This window comes from Ceratotherium simum, chromosome 4 (assembly GCF_057802395.1).
Source record: "Ceratotherium simum simum isolate JZ-2026a chromosome 4, ASM5780239v1, whole genome shotgun sequence".
In the NCBI taxonomy this organism is placed as follows: domain Eukaryota; kingdom Metazoa; phylum Chordata; class Mammalia; order Perissodactyla; family Rhinocerotidae; genus Ceratotherium; species Ceratotherium simum.
The window spans coordinates 72,361,420-72,387,959 of NC_141903.1; the positions used below are offsets into that span (position 1 = coordinate 72,361,420).

Consider the following 26,540-nt stretch of genomic DNA (forward strand, 5'->3'; position numbering starts at 1 on the left):
TATTATTATCTCATTTTACACATGAAGAAAATGAAACTAGGATTAAATAATCTCCCCAAGGTCACACAGTAGGTGGCAAAGCAAGAACTCAAAGCCAAGTTTTCTTTCCTGACTGTAAGCCCAATATATATTTATTATTAATAGAGCTATAATTATATATGTGTATGTAGTCTCACATTTATGCTCTCTACATTACATGTTCCTTTTTGGTCTCTTGGAACTGCATCCTCCTTGAGACACAGCCATGTTCTCTTTGGCCCCTCCCCTCATGGACTCAACCCTATAAAGCCTTTGATGTGAGGTCCCACTGTCAACCCGTTCAGCAGCCCATGGGCTTTGCTGTCAGCTCAAAACCAGTTGGAATTTCCAGGTCTCCTCTTGGGCTGTTGGAGAATACTCCGGGACTTCCGGAGTCCAGGCAGGCCTGAACCTGCCACCTTCACTGCGCTCTCTACCATCTTGCAACACAGGCTGCACCCACTAAGCTACTGCCCTGAGAAATTCCAAGTGGAAGCATCACACAAGTTCCTTTTACTTCTGGTCTCCCGACTTCTGGGGAAATCCATCAGTCTGCCCAGCCCTGGGATTCTGCCTGAGGAGATGGGGGCAGGAACTCTACCATTTTGGTGTTTAAACTTTACTCTTCTCCTCCAAACTGCTCCAACCCTCCATGGCTGGAAGCATCGTTTAGTTGGTTCCTAGGCAAAAAACCAAGAAACAGAAAAACCTGTCCTCCCTCTTTTCTGTCTCACCTGGGTGGTGCCTTTTGAACTGGAATTATGGTGTCTCAGTGGTTGGCTATCTCTACTGTGTTGATATCCTTTCTGTTTAGCTCCCAGATCACTCCGAGGGGGAGGGAGAAGTAGATACCTTTAACTGTGTGTTTGGGAAGAGAGCAGGATGGAGAGTGAGGGGTAGGGAACAGCATATCAGTACTTACACAGGGTTCAGGGGATAAGACCAAGGTTGGCAAGGAGGTTCTCAACCTGGCTCTTCAATAGAGTTTCTGGGAAGTTTTTAAAAAAAATTCTGATGCCCTGACCTCACCACCATAGATTCCAGTTTAATTGTTCTAATTAGGTATCCAGGCCTCTGTCATTTAAAAAGCTTCCTAGGTGACATTGATATGCAGACAGAGATGAGAACCACTGACATGGAGGGAGAATCCCACGTACCACGATCATTTTAAGGGGTCCCCATTGCAGCATTAGTACCTTTCTCATCTGATCCAAATGACCAGGAGCCAGAGGAGTTTGAGGGAATTAGGGCCAATTACCTAAGCTCGCTTGAGAGGGGCCCCTCCTGGCAAGCACCCATTAGAGAAATGTCTTTGTCTAAGAGAGAGAAAGAAGTATGCTTGGTTCTGGGGGCATGGATTGCCAACTCCCTTAAAATTCACATTCCTTTTGTGTCCCGTGGCCTTTAAAATGAAGTGCAAAATATGGTCTGCAGCGTGTGTCCCAGCATGCTTGGAGCATACTCTTGGAGTCACTCCCTTCCTTGCCTGTGAATAATCGTTCTCCATCACGTTCTCCTGGGGTTCCCTTCTGTCCACGTCGATTGCCTGAATAGCCCTGTGTGTTCTCCCTTTGTGCTTTAGCTCCTGCCCTGGCTTGCTCCACCTGCAATGCTTTTCATGCCCTCCCTTCATTTCCAAATCCTACCTATCCTTCCAGACCACCCTCAAATGCTGGTCTTGCATGAAGGCCTCCCAGAGTCACTCTGCAGCCAAAGTCACTCTCTCCCAGATTATTATGGAAATAGCATTCCATTCTCCCCCAGCCTCTTCTGTTATTATTATTCCTAAAACACTCCACACTTTCTGTGTTGTATTTTGTTACTTCTGTATGAATGTTTTCTCCCTTCCAGATTTTGAGGTCCTTGAGGGTGGGATTTGTGTCGTGTGTAGTATTATATCCCACATAGCTCAGCACACAGCCTTGTAAGGAGCAGGTGTTCAACACCTACTTGTTGGATGATTGTAACAGACATGTAGGTGATTGATATGTTTGTCACAAACTATCGTGAAAGTCACCATAAACTTTTTAAGTCTTTCCTGGATAAATAAATATTAAATTAGCTTTTGGCATGACAATTTGACAGACACCACTGTTGTTAAAGGTTATCGTTATGGATACTTGCCTTTCTCCCCCATAGCTACTTAGCATCTAAGACTCCTTCCTACATTTCCTAAGATTTAGGAATTCTCTACTTTGTAAGCTTGGCGGGAAGCAAGGCCTGTCTCCCGCTGTAGAAACTGCGAAGTTCAGATTTTTGCTTTCTCCACTTTCCTGCCTCGTAGTGTGGACACCTCTTGGCTCTGACAACTGGAGTTCAAAGTTGGGAATTTGAAGCTGAAACAAGTAATGCAAAGTTGCAGGGGCGGTGGAGATCTGACGCTAGTGGTGGCTGCAGCAGTGTCAGCATCTGATCTCCAGGCAGTACGGTGGCTTCCTCCGAGGTCCAGTGTGGGTGGGGAGTGGTCACCTGATCAGATGTCCATCTTTGCCTGTTTCATGACCCTGGTTTCCCCAATGTCTCTGGCAACTCTCTGACCCATTTAGTGAGCTGCTCAGGATCCTCAGCCAGAGCTTGTTCTGTTATTTTCAGCTAAGACCCCTGACCGATAGAGTTAAGTTAAACTCTGAAGACCAAATGATTCTTTTTAGTAGGTGTTAATGATTGTTGCTAACCATCAACTTCTTTCTTCTATGAATCAATAACATAAGGAAGGTAATTTTACTTTCAAGAAAAGATCTAGTAGTTTTGAAAGTTTGATTCTCTATCTGCTAATTCTGGGTGGATACATTCTGAAATTATGCTGTCTTGATAATATTTTAATGACTCAATTTTTTTTCTTTTGCTTTTATACATTTGTGCCACTAGGTAGTCTGAGCAAGAAGATGATATCTCTGTCTGTCAAATGGCCACTTGGAACCATGTCATTTCTGCTTTCCTCACTGTTGATTCTCTTAACTCCTTCCTGGTGTCGGAGCAGTGAAGCTACTACATCTCCAAAAACTAGTGATGGGACACCATTTCCTTGGGATAAAATGCGGCTTCCTGGGCACGTCATTCCAGTTCATTATGATCTCATGATCCATGCAAATCTCACCACTCTGACTTTTGAGGGAACCACGGAAATAGAAATCAGAGCCAGCCAGCCCACCAGTACCATCATCCTGCATAGTCACCACCTGCAGATATCTAAGGCCACACTCAGGAAGCGAGAGAGGCAGTCTGAAGAACCACTGAAAGTCCTGGAATATCCACCTTGGGAGCAAATCGCGCTTCTGGCCCCCGAGCCTCTGGTGGGGGGGCTCCTGTACACAGTTGTCATCCACTATGCTGGCAATCTCTCTGAGACTTTCCATGGCTTTTATAAAAGCACCTACAGAACCAAGGAAGGGGAAGTGAGGTATTTTTTTTCTTGTTTTTTTTTAAGTTCCAACTGCTGCCCATACTAAATTTAATATTTAAGATGGATTGTCCTTTAAAATTCTTCTGATTGTTGAATTCTTTCTTTGGTTTTGCTTTTGCATCTTCTTCGTAGATTTCAAAATGGCCAATGGTTTTTTTCCTTGTTTTTTGGATCTCATTTTTCATTCTGTTTTAACCAATTTTCTTTCCTCCAGCTTAATCAGGGTAAATACCTATTTGTTTGTTTAATTAAATTTCTGGGACATAATAAACATTTTTAATTCTCTTGGCCTATGCATTAGTTTCCTATGGCTGCTCTAACAAAGTACCATAAACTGAGTGGCATAAAACAACAGAAATTTATTCTCTCAGTTCTGGAGGCTAGAAATCCAAAATTAAGGTGTCAGCAGGCAATGTTCTCCTTGAGTCTTGGAGTAGAATCCTTTCTTGCCTCTTCCTAGTTCGTGGTGGCCATCCTCCTTGCCATTCCTTGGCTTGCAGCTACATCACACTGGTCTCTGCCTCTGTTGTCATGCAGGCATTCTCCAAATTTCCCTCTTCTTATGAGGACACCAGTCATGTTAGATTAGGGCCAAACCTGATGGCCTCATCTTAACTTAATTACATCTGCAAAGACCCTGTTTCCAAATAAAGTCACATTCACAGATACCAGGGATTTAGACTTCAACATATCTTTCTGGAGGACACAATTCAACCCACAACAGTCTATCAGAAGAAATATTTGTCTCTCAGTTAAAACTCTTTAAGGGATCTTCACCTTCTTTGCTTTAGTTCTGTTTTTAAACAGATGACTTATTTTGGGAGATTTTATGCTAAATTTTAAAATCAAATTTTATTTGTTAGTAGATGATACTAACATTTTTCTGATTCCGTATTATTTTTTTGAGGTGAAGAAGTCATATGCTACCAGAAAAATGTTTTAAAAAGTAAAATTTATCCCAATTGTAGCCCTTAGAGATAACCAGTACTTTTATTTTAGGGGAACATTGGATATGCATACACATTATTTTATGTAAATGGAGCTATGTTATATTTTCTGTTTTACAAGGGAGGGTTTTTTTTTTTAAATAGGTTGAGGAGTTGTTTTATATGGATGACTATATACTCACTATATACTCACTATACATCATTTTAATGGCTTTATTAAAATGTATGTTTTGAATTGATTTATTTAACTAATCCCCCATGGTTGGAGATTAGGTTATTTCCAGCTTTTCAGCATTAGTAACATTTGATGAACATCTTTTTAAATGATTTCTTTAGAATAAATTCCTAGAAGTAAAATTGCTAAGTCAAAGGGTCAACAAATTTTTGTTACCCCTCGTCGTATTCCTTACCTCTAACCAATACTATCTCCCTTTAATTTACGTTGCACTGATTATTAAGGAAGTTGAGCAGCGTTAGATATGATTATTGACTATTTGTAGGTTCTTCTTTTGTGAATTGCCTGTTTATGACCCATGCCTCCTAGTCTCCTTGGTTGCTGGGTATATTCTTACTCATTTCCAAGAGCTCCTTATCTGTTAAGGCTATTAACCCTTTGTCAAATACCTTTCAATCAATTTTCCCAGATTTTTACTTGTCTTTTAGTTTAGTTTACGATAGCTTTTGTCATATAAAAGATTTTTTTAGTAGTGAAATCTATTAATCTGTGGTAACTTTAGGAATTAAAAACAAACACACACCTATCTTAGAGTCCCTGATGCTTCATATTGTATTTTTATTTTGCTTGCCATAATTTTAGGATACTTGCATCAACACACTTTGAACCTACTGCAGCCAGAATGGCCTTTCCCTGCTTTGATGAACCTGCCTTCAAAGCGAGTTTTTCAATCAAGATCAGAAGGGAGCCAAGGCACCTCGCCATCTCCAACATGCCGTTGGTGAGTCTGAACTGCACATCTACTCACGGGAGAAATCCACTGATTCGCTGTGACTTGCATTGCCCCAGTGACAGTTTACATTCAGGTCACCTGTTTTGTTTTGTTTTATTGCCTGACAGATAGCTAACTTGTCTTTTTCATTTCCAACCTATGCTTTTGTTTCAAGCAATAATTTATTTGTAGTCAAAGAAAAAATTGTTCCTAGAAACATGCAAGATTTCAGTAAGATTGACATTCTAGGTCATCAGTGCTGTTGGAAGGAAAGCTCCATAAGGAATTCAGGTCAGGTTTAAAAGAGAGTGCCCTTCACAAAGCACTTCCACCTTCATTTTCTCGTATGATCTTTTAAAAGAGTTTTAAAGAGAATGCTTTATCGAAGAAGGCCATATTTCTAGTATACAGTTATTTTTTATAATTTCTATATACTATATACTAATATTAACTATACAATTTGTAACTACATGCATGACATTGGGCAGATAGAAAAAGAAAAAGAGTAATCTTTTCAGAATACTATGGTACTAAAGATAAGTAATGATAGATAACTCAATTCTCTTTAAAGAAACCATTATCCTCCAATTCCAAAGCAGATGTGGACAGTGCTCCCTCTGATTTTTAAAATTGGTGAGGAGATGACCATGCCCAATGAATGAAACTGCTCAGTGCCATTATCCTATATTCTGGCAGCTTAGAAGAAACATCAGCTGGGCTGTCATTCTGCAACTGATGCATACCAACTCCTGAAGCACACGTATCCTTTGTTCAGAGAAGTTCACTGTGGATGAGACTCAGCGGGGATAGGCTTTGCCCATTCCTGTCCTGAAGGGTGTCCCGCCTCATCCTTGTGCTGACCAGGGAGGCAATATCATTGCATGAAGGGACTCAGAGAACCACAGAGCAGCCTCTATACAGTACTTCTCAACCTTTAAAACTCTATATTCCTAGCTGAAAATCTGAAGGATCCCTTCCTCAAACAAGATTCTGACAGGCCCCATTAGAGGGCTGTCCCCTGTGAAAAGCGCTCTTCTGCAAATCCCTACCAGCCAAGAACTTTTGTCTCCTCCACTCCCACCACATTTGTATATGAAAAGACAAGAAGGAGTTATGCCATTTTTCTAATATGAATTTGAGATAGAGAACACACTTTTTCAGATGATAGTTCCCTCCTCCAATATTGTGGTATTGCTCCCTGGGACTGGAGTGAGTTCTCTGATTAGAGAATTACAGCTTTAGGAGGATAAAGGAACAGGGATGGGATGAAAACGAGGGAGAGACTGGCTGACTAAATAAGATTTGTGGAGAAATTCGTAGGCTTCTAGGGGGAAGGCCTGGAGCTCCTGAGGCATCATCCTGGGGATAGGAAAATCTCTAATGTAAACCTGCCTTTGGATAGGAAAGCCCTCCCCTTGGCAGAAATCTAATAGGAGAGGCCTGAACTCAGGCTGCAGACGTGGAGTTGAGGGGGAGGACCATGAGGTCTCAAAGGATCTTTTTGGAGGCGAGAAAAGCAAATATACCATTGGAACATGCAAGTGTTAGAGGCACGAGTTAATCACATTTAAATTCGTATTAGTTTAATTAGCTTACTTTCCTAATCATTAACACAACTTCAGAAATGGAAATTTTGGTTAGGACTGGGTAGAAGGCATTTTAAAAAGAAAAGGTAATTTGGGGTCCTTCAAGAAAAAACCTAGGTTGGCTATCATAGTCAGGGTTTGAATGACCAAAAAGTGACCAGCACGCACCGTAGCTGGTGGCTGGTGGGTATTAAGAAGGATGGGGCACAGAGAAACAGGTGGAAATAAGATTACAGGAAAAATGCCTGTATTAATATAGAGTTCCCCAGGCTGGTTCTGGCTGGTCCCTTCTCCAAGATCCTGCCCCGGGGCTTATGCTGGCTGAGGTATGAGACTTTCTTCTTTGGGAGCAGACCTCTTAGACTATCCCTCCGTCACCCCCACCCCACTCTGCAAGGCTCCTCCCTGCTTGCACTAAAAAGCTGGTTCCAATGAAGCAAATCAGAGTTTGGAGGAGGCTTTGCAGGGTCAGGCCCAGGCATGGGTTACTATCAATTGTTTAGGAAAATAGAAGCTCATTGCTCTTTTTGGGTTGTACATGGTTACATATTTGCCTGGTGTAGAAAACAAATTAGACGTTGCATTTTCAGATCATTCCCATACCTGTGTTTTAGGACAAGTGGACTACATCTTGGCAAAACCAGCAATCTCAGTTTTGCTTTGTCCCATCCATGTTATCAATCCTCATGTACCAAATATGAGTCAGTTTGTGATCATTTGGAATATTTAAAAGAAATTAAGTGGTGATGGTTGTACAACTCTGTGAATACAATGAAAAACTACTGAATTGTATACTTTAAAATGGTGAATTTTATGGTATATGAGTTACATCTCAATGAAAAAAGAAATTGAGTAGAATGGTTTGGCCTTAATATCTAAATTACAATCAGATATTAGAAATCTTAAAATAATTATACAAATGTCATGCCATATATTTTCAATATTGTGTCTGGTAGTTAGAAAATTTCTCTTTCTAAAATGTTTTCAATGTATTGGATAATTGGATTATTTGATGATTGAAGTTATTCTGATTTTAGGTTAAATCTGTGACTGTTGCGGAAGGACTCATAGAAGACCATTTTGATGTCACTGTGAAGATGAGCACCTACCTGGTGGCCTTCATTATTTCAGATTTTAAGTCTGTCAGCAAGATGACCAAGAATGGAGTCAAGGTGAACTTGTCATTGTCACAGAGGGTGACCAACTTGTCCTGGTTGCCTGGGGCTGTCCTGGTTTTAAAACTGGAAGTCCCACATCCTGGGAACCCCCTCACTCTCAGGCAATTCCGGATGGCTGGTCATCCTGTGGTCACAGATACTCATATTTACAGTGAGGCTTTAACAAGAAAACCATGTGGAAAGGCTTGGCCTGGGTCATGGTCCTGGCTTCACCACTGCCTGGCTTTCTGACCATGGCCCCGCTCCCCCTGGAACTTAGTTTATACTTTAAAATGTCTAAGTTGGACTAGATCCTGCAATGGTTTCTAAGGTTGCTTCTGACTATAACTTTCTGCATTTGGAAGTGAATGCCACTGACTATCTGAGCAGGGACTTCTGGCCATGGGAAGGAAGTAAGATAGAGATTCTGCTTGGAGGATTAAATGGCTCTGGGAAGGGAATACTGGAATCCTGGAGAAAAAGATCTTGTTTCAAGGAGCACTCGCCCCTTGTCTGGGCACCATAGTCAGCAATCTATACAACTGTATGCTGTGGCTCTAAATGCAAATAAGTTTTTTGGAGAGGAGGGGCAGGACACTTTATTTGACGATACCTCATTTATTTGTGCTGGTTTTCACTGAGGCCCGAATAGTTAGAGTTTCTCTGCTGAACTGCCGTTTGTTCCTCTAGGGCTGAGGCTTCTTATCCTTGTGGAGATATGTCTACTTACCTGGGGATTTGAAGGTGATGCTTGAGACTTGGATGTAGGGAGCAATCTAAATTCAGCAGTGAAACTGTCAGCAAAAACACCCACTATTGATTTGCCCACTTTTGTGAATCCTTTATGAATGATTCTTTTTATAATGTCTCTTCCATACTGTGATATTGTGACTTATGATAAGAAATATATATTTGGTCTTTGTCCCAATTCTGGCACAGAGCTCCTAAAACCCTTAGAATTTTCTAAATGATGAGAGCAATAAAGGTGCCTATGCGTCTCTTCCATGTGGCTATTCCTGGGTTATATCCTTTTATAATGAACCAGTAATTTACTAAGTAAAATGTTTCTTTGAGTTCTGTGAGCTGCTCTAGCAAATTAATAGAACCCAGGGAGAGGGTCATGGGAACCTGCAATCTATAGCTGCTTGGTTAGAAGCACAGGTGACAACCTGGACTTGCAATTGGCGTCTGAAGTGGGGGTGGGGGCAGTCTCGTAGGACTGAACCCTTAATCTGTGGAATCTGATGCTATCTCCGGGTGGATAATATCAGAATTGAGTTGAATTGTAGGACGCCCAGCTGGTGTCAGAGAGTTGCTTGGTGGTTGGTTGGTAGTGTGGTGGAACTCTCCCCCACCACACACACCCACATTGGAATTGGGTCCCAGCATCCCTTTTATATACTAATATTTTTAGTCCTTTTATTTCTTTAAACACATTAATCATACATTTTATGTTCTGTGTCTAGTGATTGTCATATCTAAAGTCTTTGTGTATCTGGTCTGTGGTTTATTGTTTCCACTGGCTCTTGCTCACCGTGTCTTCTTCCTTTGCGTATATTGTGAATTGTGTCTGTGAACTTAGATTACCTGCGTTGAAGGTAGATTCTTCCAGAGAGAATTTGTGTTTGCTTCTGTCAGGTGACTGGGAGTAGTTACCAGCCCAGGGACCACTTTAAATTAAATTATTGGCTTCAGATTTTTGAACCACTTGGTTATTGTGAGTCCAGCTGCTAAACAGCATTAAGGTTAGCTTTTAGCTACAAATTCTCTGAGGAGATTCTCCCCCATACAGTACCAAGGTTTGAATAAGGCATTTTTTCCCTTGCAATCTCCTTGAGGAAGGGGGTGGTTGTTTCTAGTTTACCCCCTCAGTAAGGGTGTGGTCCTCTGGGTCCAGCTTTATGCAGGGGTGCATCTCCTGTTAGACTTCCCACCTTGGGCAGGCTCTGGACTTTGTCTCCTGTCCCCTGCGTTCTTCAGTGCCATGAAAACCGAAGCTCCAGTCCATCTGTACTGGGCCAGTGTCCTCGGGGCAAGAGCTGGCTGCAGTGCTCTGCTGACTTCTGAGAGCCCTACTGTCACTTCATTTTTGGCATCTAAGTCTTTACTTTTTCACTGTCTTGTGAAAACATTTGAAAAGACATTTTTGTATGTGTTATCCAGCATTTATAGTTGTGTTCAGAAAGGGAGCTGGTCAGGAACATAGTCGGCATTAATACAAGGAATAGAACTTCCAGTCGTCGTCTTTCATATTGGCAGCCACATCCCACGGTGTGCACTGTTAGTGTCAGCTCCTGTGCACTTGTGGAGAGAAGCCACTACGGCATTTGAATAACTTTCTTGTGCCTTTCTCTTCAGGTTTCCATCTATGCTGTGCCAGACAAGATAAATCAGGCAGATTATGCACTGGATGCTGCGGTGACTCTTCTAGAATTTTATGAGGATTATTTCAGCATTCCGTATCCCTTACCCAAACAAGGTAGAGATTTTGCACAGATATTACAAATTGTGGCATCTAATGACCCCAGCCAGAGATTATATCCTCCTAATTGGCATACCCATGGTTATCTCAGCAGCTGGTCAAGTCACTAAAACCCTGGCAGGTTTTTCTCACCCCTGATCTATACAATAAATTTCTAATGAGAGTAAAAGTAGATCTTGATACAGTTCTGGAGGCACATGGCATGGTGGTAATTTTGCCTTCTGATTTTAAAGATAAACCGACCTATATTAGTGGGCAGACAGCAAAGGGCAGAGGCTGCCTTTTTTCCATTATTGGTACATATGTGGTAGAACATTGAGGATACTCAGTAAATTATTTTGAAGGAATAAATTTATACAGCATAAGAAAATCTCCGTTTTCTTTCTTACATGAGCCCTTAAAACTATTGTGTGTTTGAGTTTTTTGGTGTATGGGGGTCTTGGGCATCCAAAGTCCAGAGCACTATTGAGGAAATTGTTAAGATTATTCAGTCCCCAAACTCCTTGTCAGAAAGTCAGAAATGGTGTCAGGAGGACTGAGACCCAAGTCTGACTGTCACGTCGCAGCAAAGTGACTCTGAAAGAGTATTGAGCCCCTTTTTCTCCATTGTGAAAGGTTCTTCCAGTCTAGAATTCCACGGATCTGCATTGACAGCTTAGCTTTTCTTTTGATCCCTACATCCGTCCACTCTGCAAGGCAGTACGGTTGGGCAACGTGTAGCTTAGAGCCTGGTAATGTATTTTTGTTTCCTTCCCAAGATCTTGCTGCTATTCCTGACTTTCAGTCTGGTGCTATGGAAAACTGGGGACTGACAACGTACAGGGAATCTTCTCTATTGTTTGATGCTGAAAAGTCTTCTGCATCAAGTAAGCTCGGCATCACGATGATTGTGTCACATGAACTTGCCCACCAGGTATACAAGCTCAATCACGCTTTTTTTTTTTGATAATTTTATTTATTTATTTATTTTTTCCCCCAAAGCCCCAGTAGATAGTTGTATGTCATAGCTGCACATCCTTCTAGTTGCTGTATGTGGGACGCGGCCTCAGCATGGCCGGAGAAGCGGTGTGTCGGTGCGCGCCCGGGATCCGAACCCGGGCTGCCAGCAGCGGAGCGCGCGCACTTAACCGCTAAGCCACGGGGCTGGCCCCAATCACACTTTTTAAAAAATGAAGTTAAACTACATCTGTATTGCTTTTATGGGACATCTGAGGCTATTCATATTGATATCTGAATTGTATGGATTCATTTTTACTTTGTCTTTTTTTCCCATAGGAAAAATTATTTCTTTAAAGCATTAGGTACCATGTTTTATAGTGCATATTGAAAGGTTTTTCTTTTTACTTTGATAAAATATTCCATAAATATGTTAAAATTCATATACCGGCATTCCACATATAAAATATATTTCCTTCTGAATGCCTTGTTTATGGCTGCATAATTAATCCAGTCTCCACAGAAATGTGTGAATAATCTGGGTAATGTCTTCCTTTCAGTGGTTTGGGAACCTCGTCACTATGGAATGGTGGAATGATCTTTGGCTAAATGAGGGATTTGCCGAGTTTATGGAATTCGTGTCTGTCAGTGTGACTCATCCAGAACTGAAAGTTGTAAGAAGTATTTACATTTTAGCTTAATCTGTCATTTTGTTCATTGTTGCTGAAAAATATTTATTGATCTTTGATTATAGAATTCATAGAAAGATTAATAACTTCCCTAGGAGTTTAGATATGAATCAGGTTTCCAAAATGCTAGTGAACTTTAAAGACATATCACAAAGGCTTATTTCCAAACTGGACTGCTTATTTCCACATCTATGATTGTTAAGAAATTAAGTGTTAAATTTTGTCCTCCCTTTATATCCAAGAAATAGAAATCATGACAGCCTGTCTATTCTATGTCATTTCCCCAACCTTCAAGCTGCTCACTGAAGAAATAGTAGGTACAGACTGCTATTATTTCAATAGGATCCTACGTGCCAAATCGAATTATGCTTAAGGTAACTGCATATTTGATTGTATATGAACCTAGACTCATGGGTCACAAGCTTAATGCTTTGGAACCTCTACATGTTTATTTTAAAAATCATGTGTTTAACTTGTAAAAATCACATGCAGTAGAATTAAAAAGAAACTTACTTTTCGTAAAAACAATCCTTTACTCTAATGATTTTCCGTTGTGCATATTCATTCCCATTTTCATCTTCCTGTACACATAATTTATATATAGTTATAATTATAATGTACATATAATTATTACACTGCAATGGATCATAAATATTTTCCTCTATTTCCACATAGTCTTTAATAATACAAATGATTATGTATGCATATTATTCTATTGGGTAATATACCCTAATAAATCAGGTTATAGTTGGAATTTGTTCTCCATTATTTTTTCTTTCACTACATGGTTTTAAAGCTAAATTTCTTTGCTTTAAAAAAGTGTAAATGATGATTGGAGATGTTGAAATCACTACACATTTTAGTTTCTTGTTTTGGCAATGTTTGCCTGTAGATGTAATGGTTTTGTTTTTAAGTTAATATGAAATTTTCTTTATTCTAATGTGATAAGTATTTAAGATGAACAAAATTTAAAATGTTTACCTAAAATCATTGTTTTTTGGATGCTCTTTAGAAGAGAGTAATTTTATTTTATTTTGCAAATTATAAATGTGGAATAGGTTGGACCAAAAATTTGAAGTACAAACCTATTACCCCAGATAAAACCTTTCTACTATCATATTTTTCATCTAAATATAAATCATAGATGATGTTGTCTTTTTTCTGTCTCAATAGCAAGATTATTTCTTTGGCAAGTGCTTTAGTGCGATGGAGGTTGATGCGTTAAATTCCTCACACCCTGTGTCCACACCTGTGGAGAATCCTGCTCAGATTCGGGAGATGTTTGATGATGTTTCCTATGCAAAGGTAAAAATGGATTATAAGGGTACCGTTTGGACACTAAACTTATAAATACTAGGGTGGAGAGGTTATAGGTAGGGTTGTGGGGTGGCTTCCCTTCATAAAGAGCAACCCAGATTGAATGCCTTCGATTCTGACCCATGCTGGCTCGAGTTAACTCTTTCAGGCCTAACTTGCAGTTGGGCTTGTAATCCTAAAGATTATATTATAGTGAGTTCTTCATTTACACTGTTGTAAGTTGAAAGTTCATGGCCTACAGAAACTCTGCCTTTTATCATTCAACAAACAGAGCTTGATTGAGCATCAGCTTTATACCAGGCAAACATTCCTGCCCTTGTGTAGCTTCCCTTTCAGTGCCTTCAGGAACCGTTTGTATTGTTGACTGCAAAGTATTGTCCTGCACAATGTGTTTAATAACAGAATTGGAAAGTGTTGCCAACATTTAACAACTGGGAGATTTCATACAAAAGGCTGATTTCTGGCTTCTCTTGGTGGGGGGGGCGGGGAGGAGGATTCTGGTCATACTGGGCCTGTATTTCCCTTGGCAACGTGGAGTGGAGCTAAGTTGTGGCTCCGTCTTTATGAGACCAAGGTTCTGCTTTTCCACTTCCCCTTTCATTCGCAACTATTTCTATTGTGGTCTCACTGAGGCAGAGAATGTGTCATTTATCATTACTCTTCTCTGTCTTATTTGTAGCAAACAGAAAAGTATTTCTTGCTTGGATGTTTCCATAACAGTGCAGGGGAGATAAAAACAGACATATAAACAGACCTAGATTAGTGGAACAGAATAGAGATCCCAGAAATAAACCCATGCATATATGGTCAATTAATTTACAACAAAAGAGCCAAGAATATACAATGGGGAAAGGACAGTCTCTTCAATAAATGGTGTAGGGAGAAGTGGACATGCAAAAAATGAAATTGGACCACTATCTTATACCACTCACAAAAATTAACTTGAAATGGATTAAAGACTTAAACGTAAGACCAGAAGCCATAAAATTTCTAGAAGAAAACATAGGGAAAAAGCTCCTTGACGTGGGTCTTGGCAATAATTTTTAATACATGACACTAAAAACACAAGCAAAAAATGTTAAACAAGTGGGACTACATCAAACTTTCTTCTGCACAGCCTAGGAAACCATCAACAAAATGAAAAGGCAAGCTATGGAATGGAAAAAATATTTGTAAACCGCATATCTGATAAGAGGTTAATATTCAAAACACATAAGGAACTCATACAACTCAATAACAAAAAAATCCAATCTGATTAAAAAACAGGCAGAGGAACTGGATAGACATTTTTCCAAAGAAGATACACAGATAGCTAACAAGTACATGAAAAGATGCTCAACATCACTAATCATCAGGGAAATGCAGATCAAAACCACAATGAGATAGCACCTCACACCTGTTAGAATGGCTATTATCAAAAAGACAAGAAATAATAAGTATTCCTGAGGATGTGGAGAAAAGGGAACGCTTGTGCACTGTTGGTGGGAATGTAAATTTGTACAGCCACTATGGAAAACAGTAAGGAGGTTCCCCAAATAATTAAAAATAGAACTACCATACAATTCAGAAATTCCACTTCCGGGTATTTACCCAAAGAAAACAAAAATTCTAACTCAGAGATATATACAGCCCCATGTTTATTGCAGCATTATTTACAATAGCCAAGCTATGGAAGGAATCTAGGTATCCATCGATGGATGACTGAGTAAAGAAAATGTGATATATACATATATAGCCATAAAAAAGAATGAAATCTTGCTATTTGTGACAACATGGGTGGACCTTGAGGGCATTATGCTAAGCGAAATAAGGCAGACAGAGAAAGACAAATATTGTATGATCTCATTTATATGTGCAATCTTAAAAAACAAAAAAACAAGCTCATAGACACAGAACAGATTGGTGGTTGCCAGAGGCGGGGTTGAGGGGTGGGCAAAATGGGTTAAGGGGGTCAAAAGGTACAAACTTCCAGCTATAAATAAGTCATGGAGATGTAATGTATGGCATGGTGACTACAGTTAATAATACTGTATTGTGTATTTGAAAGTTCCTGAGAGTAGATCTTAAAAGTCCTTATCACGAGAAAGAAAAATTTGTAGCTGTGTATGGTGACAGATGTTAACTAGACTTATTGTGGTGATAATTTCACAATATATACAAATATCAAATCATTGTTGCACACCTGAAACTAATAGTGTTATTTGTCAACTGTACCTCAATAAAAACAAATTAAGAAATAATATACCAATCCTATTGGCAATGATATGCACTCCATGTAGATATTCAGGGATCCAGGCTCTGCTTATCTAGTGACCCCACCATCCCCTAGAGTCAGAGAGAGAGACTGCCTCTACCTTGAGGGGACCCAAGAAATTCTCCCAGAAGAGGGGATTTCAAGTTATGTCTTAAAGGATCAATTGGGGCTTTCCAGGAAGAAAAAGAAGTAGGAAGGGCTTTCTAGGAAGAGGGAATCATGATTTCTCAGAAAAAGACGATTTAAAAGAGGGTGGTACTTGGAAAGAGAGTTCTTGCTTGGAAAGTTGTATTTAAAAAAAGTACAGGGGGAAAATAACGTAAAAGCATTTTTCTTACCCTTGGACTACTTCCCTTGTTTACGTCACTTGTCTGGCCACTGGAGGCATTTGAGTTTGTGACCTGCGATCTACGGTAATGGGAGTGGAGGGGGAAGAGCTCTTAACACAGGAATACAGGATATCTAGGAATTCTCTTGCTCCCTTTGTCATTGTTACTCTTGGCCTCTCAGTCCCCTGTGCTCAAGGCTCTCGGGTCTCCGCCATTCCTTCCCTGGCACTCACCTCTGCTTCCACCTTTTGTACTTACCTCTCCCCACTCCTCCCCCGCAGTGGAGTGGGAAAGCCGCATGGTGGTTCAAGGTCCAGTGTTTAATCTGCACCATTGTCCACTCACCTGTGAATAATGGGAGCTGGCAGATGATATTCATTTGCCCCAGGGGAGGCGTGGTTACTGATAGAAAATAACGGCCCCACTGGACTAAGAGCATGAACTGTCATGTCCCATCCCCCTGCCTGGACAACTCCAGGTTTAACTCACTTTCTCTAATTGTTTCACAAATCGTCAGACATGAAAAACATTACTATAGTTGCATTTTAAAAGAATTATTCCAAAATCAAGTGTGATAGTAGATTAGATTGAGACCAAACCACAGCTAACAATTATTTATATTGTCTTTTCAGGGAGCTTGTATTCTTAATATGCTAAGGGATTATCTTAGTGCTGATGCATTTAAAAGTGGTATTGTCCAGTATCTCCAGAAGTATAGCTATAAAAACACAAAAAATGAGGACCTGTGGAATAGCATGGCAAATGTGAGTATGTTTTGTGTGTCTCTACACTTGGGGTTGACAGGCTTATTATCTTGTGGGGTTTTTTTTCCACATTTTAATCCCTCTGAGAAGAATCATGAGTGTTCTCTGCAGAGCTGAGAGTGATGTGTTTATTTTCGGTTTTTAGATTTGCCCTACGGATAGTGCACAAAGGATGGATGGCTTTTGCTCTAGAGGTCAACATTCATCTTCATCCTTAGTAAGTTTGTACCTCTGTACGCATCACCCCTAGGCACCTTCTTTTACTCCGTATTTGTTGAAGGATAGCTCTGTGCCAAACATTCTGATGTCCTTGCTTATATCACCCTCCCTCTCCATAAGACTGTGTTCAAACTATACCAGACTGACAGGCTTTTACAATTTTTCTTAAAAATTATCTACACAAGGGATTTTCACAGCCTTCTTTGGTAGCACGTCTCACTGATACTAATTTCTTTGGCTTCACTCTCTGTAAAGTAGCGAATTTATGACATGTTTCTGTGGGAGATTAGGGCTGTATCAGTCAGGCTAAGTCAGTCATTTCCATGGGTCCTCATTTGTGGAAAAACAAATAATGACAGCGAGCATTCTCGAGCACTTACTGTGTGTCAGGCACGTGCTAAGCACTTTGTGTATTATCTCCTATACTCTTCACAATACACTTACGAGGGGGGTACTATTATCCCTATTTTTACAGATGAGAATATGAAATCCAAAGGCATATGGTTGGTAAATTGCAGACTGGGGATTTGAATTTAGATCTAACTTATGTTTTTAACTGCTAAGCTATAAAAAATTCATAACATCTGAGTCACAAAACAGTCTGAGTCTCTGTTTATCTGGACTTCTAGAATATTTTCATAGGCAGCTGAGGGTGAGTCTGGAGATTCAACAATATTTTATCCACCATATTTTAATTTTCTTAGCTTTTTTGTTTTTGGAAATGGCTTTATTCAATTGTTTCTAGATTTATCCAGTAACATATTTTATCCTTTTACTAGCTCTTAAATATTTTTTTAAAAACTTTTTTATTGTCAAAGAATATATCCTCTTTGGCGTTCACGGCTGTTTGTTGAGTGTGGGCCATCTTGGTGTTATCACTTTGGATGTATAGGATCTTGACTGAACATTTTTTCCCATCTTGCTTGTCTGAGATCCAGCATAGTTATGTAGGTGTTGAACACCTGGCCACTTTCTCTTCCTTCTCTACCTTCATTCATTCACATGCCTGCTTTGTGCCTTGTGCCAAGCCCAAGATATGCCCAGTAGAACCAGATATGGTACCTGCTCTCAAGACATACATGTATAAAAGAAGAGAATGAAAAGTAAACAGTTGGCGTTCTAATGGACGTGCTATGGCTGGAGACAATGGGAGAAGGGAGCAGAGGAAGGGATAAGGGAGAGCTTCACAGAGGAGGTTGTCAACAGTTAGCAGCCCTGTGAGCACAAGCTTGGGTTCTCTCTCTTCTTAAAGCGGGTCTAAGTGGGTCATGCATCTGCCTTTCTCTGTATAAACCAGCACTGGCGACAGGAAGGCCTTGATGTGAAAACCATGATGAACACCTGGACGCTGCAGAAGGGCTTTCCCCTGATAACCATCACAGTGAGAGGGAGGAACGTACACATGAAGCAAGAGCACTATATGAAAGGACAAGGCGATGCCCCAGAAACTGGGTAATGTTCCTAGAGAAAAACTCCTTTTATTGCCTAGGTAACGTCTGCCTTGTACGATGAAACCTTATTTTTGAAATACTGCCCTTACCTTTATTGCTAAAATATTTCAATCCAATCTATGTATCCTATGAAGTTGACTTATATACCACCATCTTCCCAAAAGGATGAGGTGGCTTTAAACCTTGGTTCATCTCAGTAAAGCTGATGATATATAATTATTTTAACATTCTCATGTTTTGCAGTTTGATAGGATGGCAATTTCCAGTTCCTGGCTTGGAATCAGCTCCAATCTAAGCAACTGCCGCTCAAGTACAATAGTGTCTGGCATTTGGGTTGGAGTTAAGGATATAAACATTTAGGTGATTTCTGGGCATTACAACTCGTCTCTTCTTTGAAAGTCTGAGTTAGATCCTGGAACCTGTTTGTCAGCTTAATGCTACAGAAGGACATCACTGGAAATGAGCCACTGCAGCTTCATTGACCCTGGATGGACACTATTTTAAAAAATTTTATTTTGAAATAATTTCAGACTTATGGAGATGTTGTAAGAAGAGTGCAAAAAGTTCCCATGTATTCTTTACCCAGATATATACGTTAACTCTTCACCACATTTGCTTTATCATTCTCTTTTTCTCTCTATATATAGAGAGAACTTAAATATTCTCTATATATAACCTAAAATGTCAGTTCAAAAAATCATGTGAGCGCACGCTCTCTCTCTCTCTCTCTCAGGCTATGTATATAGTATATATTTTTTAACTGTTTGAGAGTAAGTTGGAGACATGAGGCCCCTTTACCTTGAAATACTTCAGTGTGGTATTTCCTAAAAAACAGGAGCATTTACTTATTTAACCACAGTACAATTATCAAAATTATGAAATGAACTAGATACAATACTATAATCTAATCTATGAACCTTACTCAACTTTTTCGATTGTCCTAATAATATCTTTATAGCAGCAGAAGAAAAAATTCTGGTTCAGGGTTCAGTATAGGATCATATTGTGTTAATTGTCACATCTCTTTAGTTCTTTTTTTCTGAAACAGTTCCTCAGTCTTGTCTTTCTTGACCTTGACATTTTTGAAGAGTACAGGCCAGTTATTTCATAGAATGTCCTCCAGTTTGGGTTGTCTGCTGTTTCTTCATGATCAGATTCAGGTTATGCATCTTTTCCAGGAGTTCCACAGAAGTGATGTTGTGTTGTTCTTAGTATATGACTTAGGCAGCACACGATGTCAATTTGTGCCATTGCTGGTGGTCAAGGTTTTTAAGTTAGGCCCTCTGAGTTTCAATCAGCCAATCACTGTAAAGGCTGTCACTTGAGCCCAAATTCCTAATCAAGGAGTCTGAGAGGGATGAAGAGTGCCTGAGCTGGACTCCCCCACAAAGCTGGAAAGCAGGCTGCGATGTTTTGAGCTCTTGGCTATTGCGCTTTTGGTACCATCCTTTCTTCAACTAGCTAATGCCTGGCACATGAGAAGTGATTTAATAACTGCTTATTGAATTAAATCAATGAATGAACAATCCATCCTCCTTTCTTTTAGGTACCTGTGGCATGTTCCATTGACATTCATTACCAGCAAATCAGACTCAGTCCATAGATTTTTGCTAAAGACAAAAACAGGTAATTTATTGTGGAAATAACTACGTTAATTCAAGAAGGGAACTGTGGAAATGTGTAGGATTTAGATACTAAGTTTCTTTTGCTATTTATCTTGGTTAAAACAAAAAGGATCAGGTTAACCTTTATCTTGAGCAAATCTTTGGCTTTCAATTTCTAGTGAAGAATATAGGTTTGAAAATACTGTCTGGTTGCCAAAAAAAAGACCAATATCTTGCCAGATAGAGATTAAAACAGTTGAGTTATGTAATGCTAAAAAGGAGGGATTACTAATGAAAAATCCCCATTGCTTTGTTAACATTGCAAGGTTACATGGTATGTATGGCCTGAAATGTGGCTGCATTCTTCTCATAGATCTATAAATCTCACAAAATTGGTGTCTAAAACTCGGGTTGGCTTTTGTCTATTGGGATGTTTTCCGGTTTCTAAAAGAAATGTGTTCAATATGAAACTCAATTCAGTGTTAAAATTGTTCACTATTAAACTTGCCTTTAGTTTTCTTGTCCAGCCTCTGATCAGCAAATCTTTCACTAGTCAAGAGAGAAAGTGGAGCTATGATTTATTTTATTTGCTCTAGATGTGCTCATCCTCCCAGAAGAGGTGGAATGGATCAAATTTAATGTGGGGATGAATGGCTATTACATTGTGCATTACGAGGATGATGGATGGGATTCTTTGATTGACCTTTTAAAAGGAACGCACACAGCAATCAGCAGTAATGATCGGGCCAGTCTCATTAACAATGCATTTCAGCTTGTCAGGTAAAACAAGCTCCTCAAAGTCTTGGTTTATTTCTGAAAGCAGCTGTTATCATTCTTGATTTCTAACGATGAAAATGATTGATTGCTAATAAGTTGAAGGGTGTTTTCCCCTAAGTTCTTCTAACAATTCAAGGTTGCTTTTAGCCTTATGATTGACCTCCTGTCTGTCTGCTGAGTAAGGTAAAGGAAGGACTCTGTATCTTAATCTTTTTCATTAACAACTCAGATCAGACTGAGGCAAAAGTGTAGGAAAGTAGGAGACCAACATCCTGGAGAGGCCTTTTGCCCAGTCCCTAAAGCCTTGTCCCGCAGTCTTGTCTGGCCCTGCTGTAACAGATCAGGTTTTTCCCCTGCTGGGTCTTGGACCATCTCGAAACATTCTTAGAAGACCAAGTGGCCCGGGATCAAGTTGGTTTTACATCTCCTGGATTAAAGGAGGGATTTCCCCCACTCCCAAACTGGATACCTGAACTTCATAGCATCTTTATGGAATACAGCTCATAAAATATGACCCAACCAAATGACTTTTGAGTTGTTGAGGATAGTGTTCACTCTCTAATATTTTTCCCCATGACAATGGTTTTTAAGGAAATGGCCCCCAAGCCTAAAACTTCAATATTTAGGCAGAACTGAAGTCCTAAGGGGAATCACCCAGGTGGGAAGGAATAATTCTATAATTCTCCTTATAATGCCATGTCCCTCTGCTCTAAATGTTGTTTTTTTTTTCTGGGTCTCTTGAGGTGACAAAAAGCAACGGGAAACAAAGATAGGGGTTGCTTATCTAGATTTTTCTGCCTACCTAAAAATATTCCACTCCGTAGCATATTATTGCTTAAATCTTAGAGGGTTTTGTGTTTACTTATATAAGCATATGCCCTATAAGGGCATATGAAGGGTTTATATCTATATTCAGTTTCTTTTTTAATTGGAGACGAGGATGTGTTGACTCTGGGGACTCATGCTTTTGACTGAGTGGCAGTCTCCCTGACCAGGCTTCCTATACGATGTTTTATAGAGGGACAGATGTGGTCAACTTCCATTTTGTCTTAACCACAACTTTGCCATAGCTCTACTGTTATTTGAGCAACTTCCTCCACGGTGTAAACATGCCACATGTTGTGTTACATGAGACAGAAGAGATACTAATATAAAGGTCATTATTTATAAGGGGGCATTTATATCTGATGGAATATTTTGCTGGAAGATTGTTAAAATATCTTTTGAAACAAAAGTTGATTTCCTGGATTTTCTTTTAAACTGCTAACCATGGTGTCTCTTGACCAGCATTGGAAAGCTCTCGATTGAAAAAGCCTTGGATTTAACCCTGTACTTGAAACATGAAACTGAAATTATGCCTGTGTTCCAAGGTTTGAATGAGCTGATACCTATGTATAAGTTAATGGAGAAAAGAGATATGAATGAAGTGGAAACTCAATTCAAGGTGAAAGCCTGAAATAAATGGAATAGTTATATAACTGGTTTGCTTTTGTGTGAGTGTGGAAAAGTGATTGTGTATATATATATGTCTTGATATAGGCGAAAGAAAAGTAAATAAAAATTAATTCAGTATTTGGATTGACTAGCAAAGATTTTGGTGTTATTTTGGCACTAAAAATAGGCATGGCACTGTGAGATTCTATACTTAATTTCCATAGATTTATTATTCCTTTCCTTTTGCAAATTCTTTATTTTAATTCTGTGTTATGAAGGTTGCTATTAAGATATTCTGAGACTCAGGTCCTTGAGTAAGAGGCACAAAATTGTTATTTTTGGCAAAATATCATGAAGTTCTGTTGTATAAATTGCTCTTGAAATTTAGTCATATAAACTCCCTCTTTTAGTTTGCTTTAAAAGTGGCAGTTCATCCTGATTTTAAGTAGATAAAGTTATATTTATAAAAGTTTGTTATGCAAGTACAAAAATCATTCATCATTACTTCTTGTTTTTGACCCCTTTTATAATTAAACATAAACAGAACTGCATGGCTTTAAAGATAAGAGTTGGATTAAGCTTTTAAAAATATTCCCCATCACCTGAGGGTGTGTTGAATTACATAAAGCATGAGGTGACCTGGGACAGTCCTGGTGACATGTGTGGCTTTCCCTCAGTCCTTTCTCATCAGGCTGCTGAGGGACCTCATTGATAAGCAGACTTGGACGGACGAGGGCTCGGTCTCAGAGCGAATGCTGCGGAGTCGGCTCCTCCTCCTGGCCTGTGTGCGCAAGTATCAGCCCTGTGTGCGGAGGGCAGAAGGCTATTTCCGAGAGTGGAAGGAAGCCAACGGAAATCTGAGGTCTGTCCTTACCGAACAACCAGTTGGTTCATATAAAGGGTGTCTTCTCTCTTTTCCATCATCAGTGCTAAATGTTGGGAGAAAAAATAAGTCAAGACAAGTCTCCCCTGCCATCCTTTTTTTGGGAAAATAAATTGCTTTTTAAGATTTTTTTATGTATCTCTTTAAGTATCTCTAAAACTTTCTGTTTTAAGAAATGCTAGGAGGGAACTTCTATGCACAAAAGTCAAATATCTGGAGAGTTAGAATGGGATTAGAATAATTCCCATTTTATATAGCCAAGAATACAAAACCTTATCAGAACTGAGACAGCTGTACTGGACAGAAACAGAGGCAATGCATCTCATAGGAGCTACTTTGGGCCTCCAAAGTCCCTGACGGGTTGAGGTGGGTATATAGCAGTTGCTGATACTGTCTGAGCAAAGCAGGATCCTCCTGTAACTGGAAATTTATTCTTAAGCCCTTTCATGTTTGGGACTTAAATCCCATCCAGGAAATATTAAGCCAGCAATATACATGCTTCCATTTAAAATACTTACAAACGGTGGTCCTATTAGATTCCTGACTTTTGTTCATGGACTACATCTTGAGTCTAGTTCGAATTTCTTTCCTTTAGACTTGAAATGATCACCTATTGAGTCACCCAGCATCATTCAAGTATGTTAGATCTGTAGGTATTTATAAAAGTGGCATTTCACATTACATTTTTGAGAAGGCTACTTAAAACCTAATTTTAGATACTTGCCACTTTCATAAAACGTAACTGAAGGAAAGAGGTTATTTTTGTTCATATTTCCAGGCATGCTTCTCTGATCATAGGACCAGTTTATCAGTTCATAATTGCTCCCCATTATGCATCCAAACACACTTACTACATCTCAGACTCTCATCGAGTGTGTTCTTTTCTGCAGCCTGCCCAACGATGTGACCATGGCAGTGTTTGCTGTGGGTGCCCAGAACCCAGAAGGATGGGATTTTCTTTATAGTAAATATCAGTCGTCTTTGTCCAGTACTGAGAAAAACGAAATTGAATTTGCCCTGTGTATGAGCCAAAATAAAGAAAAGCTTCAGTGGTGAGTAATTCATTCACGTTCATGTGGCCAAGAGGAATTAAATTAGATCAGATCCTTCTGGCATCTATTTCTGTTCTCTTGGCCAGGAATTGCCTATTCTGCTGGGAACATTTATGCAAGGCACACATCTAATGAGTGTGGTAAATAATTAGGGGGAAGCAGGTGTTGGGAAACATATTTAAAGGAGTATATATTTGTGTATCTTTAACACATTTAGAAATATATACTAGATAAACCTTTCTTAGCCATTCTGAGCAAATGAGAGAATATATGAGAATGGGTCTTGTAAACACTATATAAATGTTAGTTTTTATTATTCCATAGCTATCGCGAGTTTATCAGGGCTCTGGTTACCTATTTCTCTTTTTGGTCTTTATTGGCAGATGGGCTTTTTTCTTTTACAAATTATTTTATTGAAATCGTTGATAACTTTTTCAGGGCCTATTCATGGCTAACATTTCTTCTCTTAATCATTCTAGGCTACTAGATCAAAGTTTTAAGGGAGATATAATAAAAACTCAAGAGTTTCCAGATATTCTTATGTCTATTAGCAGAAACCCGGTGGGATATCAATTGGCTTGGCAGTTTCTGAGGGAAAACTGGAATAAACTTGTACAAAAGTAAGTAGTGCCAAAAATTGTGCCGTGACTGGAAAAGTTCCCTATGTTTTAAGCTTTGTTTGTAAAACAACAGGGAGAATCTAGAGGGATTTTTTTGATTGAAGATAGGAAGTAGAGGTACTTAGAATATCCTTAGAAAATATGAAACTTGAATTCAGTGCTCACTAATGAATCTGGATAGGCCAGTTTTCTATTCCATCTGGAATAATCCCTTCCTGCACCCACTGACCTGTTTGAAACCTTCCTCCCCACAGGGCATCCCACGTCTCTCCTTAGCAGTCTTGCTTGTTTGCATCTGCCCTTGTCTAATTCTTGTAGCATTTACTTCTATCATTTTCTTTTAGGTACTTAATCTTTTATTCAGCTGTTTGTGTGCTTACTTTTTACAGCTAGATCTCAACCCATTGGAGGGTAGGGATCATGTCTTATTTCTTTTTCATGCCTAACCAGTTTTTAGTTACATGCTGTAACATATATCAGGCACTTAAAATTACATGTTGAATGAATAAATATTTCACAATACATTTTGCAATTTCCATTTCTAGGTTTGAACTTGGCTCATCTTCCATAAGATACATGGTAATGGGAACAACAGATCAATTCTCCACAAGAGCACGGCTTGAAGAGGTAAAAATAAAGTCTTTCTTTTTAAACTTAAGTGACAATTAGCTAATAAAGACGGGGTAGACAAAATACTTTAAGGGTGTGATGAGTTAGAAATGGATGTTGTCACTGAGTAGGCATTTTTTTGGATGCTATGGTGTTTTTGACATAAGTAAAAATCAGTTAGAAATAGACTATTGAAAACTCTGCTTCTTCCCAAACATGTTAAGAAGTCTTAGCTCTGGACAACAATATACATGCTTCCATTTAAAGAAATGCTTATAAGTGGTGGTCCTATTGGATTCCTGACTTTTGTTCATGGGCTACATCTTGAGTCTAGTTTGAATCTGCAATCTAGATCCTCCACCATCCAAGTTCATGATTTCCTATTACTTATTTATATACCATCTACTTTCAGAAAGAATTTTAGGCAACGTGTAAGGTCCGTATATAAAAGAAATTGTTAAAGAACAAAAATCTGCATAATAGACAGAAAGAGGTAACTGTAGGAGGGATATATGCTGAGGATAATTTCTTGCAGTTGTGCCCTAAATTTAAGCACAGCTTCCTAGCAGTCAAGGAAAAGTGAGAAACAGTGTGAGTTATTCTCATTGTCTGGTTAAGAGGGAACCATGGAACATACAGGTTTTCCACAAAAGCAGACTTTTTTCCCAGTCTTAAACTCTGAGGAATTTGATGTATGGGTCATTGTTTTGTGGTGTCCCTTTAATGTTTTCTACAGTAAAGTTGTAGAACAAATTTTACATGGCTTTAAAAATATGTTGCATTTAGATAAAGGCTGAGAGCCTAGTAATTTTTTTTAGGAATAGTTCCATTGTGTAGTCTGGTTATACCACGATCTAGCATGATATAAGGAGAGTGCTTTGAAAATGCAAAAGAAATGTCACATCCCTTATCTTTGCTCCAGTTTTCAGTGGCCTCACCCAGGCTTGTAAAATTGCACATAATAGTTCAATCTTGAATCTACCGAGGTCCACAGCAGAGGTATTCCGTGATGACTGAGGAGCCATCCACAGGCTGTGACCAGCTAGACAGCTGTCCATGGAC

The 26,540-nt window shown here is 39.3% G+C and overlaps 1 protein-coding gene across 5 annotated transcripts in view; it reads left to right on the plus strand.

Annotated features, from left to right (window-relative positions):
- Nucleotides 1-26,540, plus strand: part of ERAP1 (endoplasmic reticulum aminopeptidase 1) — a 114,541-nt gene that overhangs the window by 83,208 nt on the left and 4,793 nt on the right. For all 5 annotated transcript variants that reach the window (XM_087430008.1, XM_087430007.1, XM_087430009.1 and 2 more), the window contains 17 exons: nt 2,887-3,418; nt 5,186-5,324; nt 7,939-8,073; nt 10,417-10,537; nt 11,299-11,453; nt 12,037-12,150; nt 13,339-13,470; nt 16,698-16,829; nt 16,975-17,046; nt 18,346-18,500; nt 20,046-20,125; nt 20,700-20,883; nt 22,168-22,324; nt 22,992-23,176; nt 24,088-24,249; nt 24,729-24,869; nt 25,415-25,496. In XM_087430008.1, coding sequence (XP_087286134.1) covers nt 2,904-3,418; nt 5,186-5,324; nt 7,939-8,073; nt 10,417-10,537; nt 11,299-11,453; nt 12,037-12,150; nt 13,339-13,470; nt 16,698-16,829; nt 16,975-17,046; nt 18,346-18,500; nt 20,046-20,125; nt 20,700-20,883; nt 22,168-22,324; nt 22,992-23,176; nt 24,088-24,249; nt 24,729-24,869; nt 25,415-25,496 — 2,661 coding nt within the window. In that variant the 5' untranslated portion in view covers nt 2,887-2,903. The remainder of the gene's footprint in view (nt 1-2,886; nt 3,419-5,185; nt 5,325-7,938; nt 8,074-10,416; nt 10,538-11,298; nt 11,454-12,036; nt 12,151-13,338; nt 13,471-16,697; nt 16,830-16,974; nt 17,047-18,345; nt 18,501-20,045; nt 20,126-20,699; nt 20,884-22,167; nt 22,325-22,991; nt 23,177-24,087; nt 24,250-24,728; nt 24,870-25,414; nt 25,497-26,540) is intronic.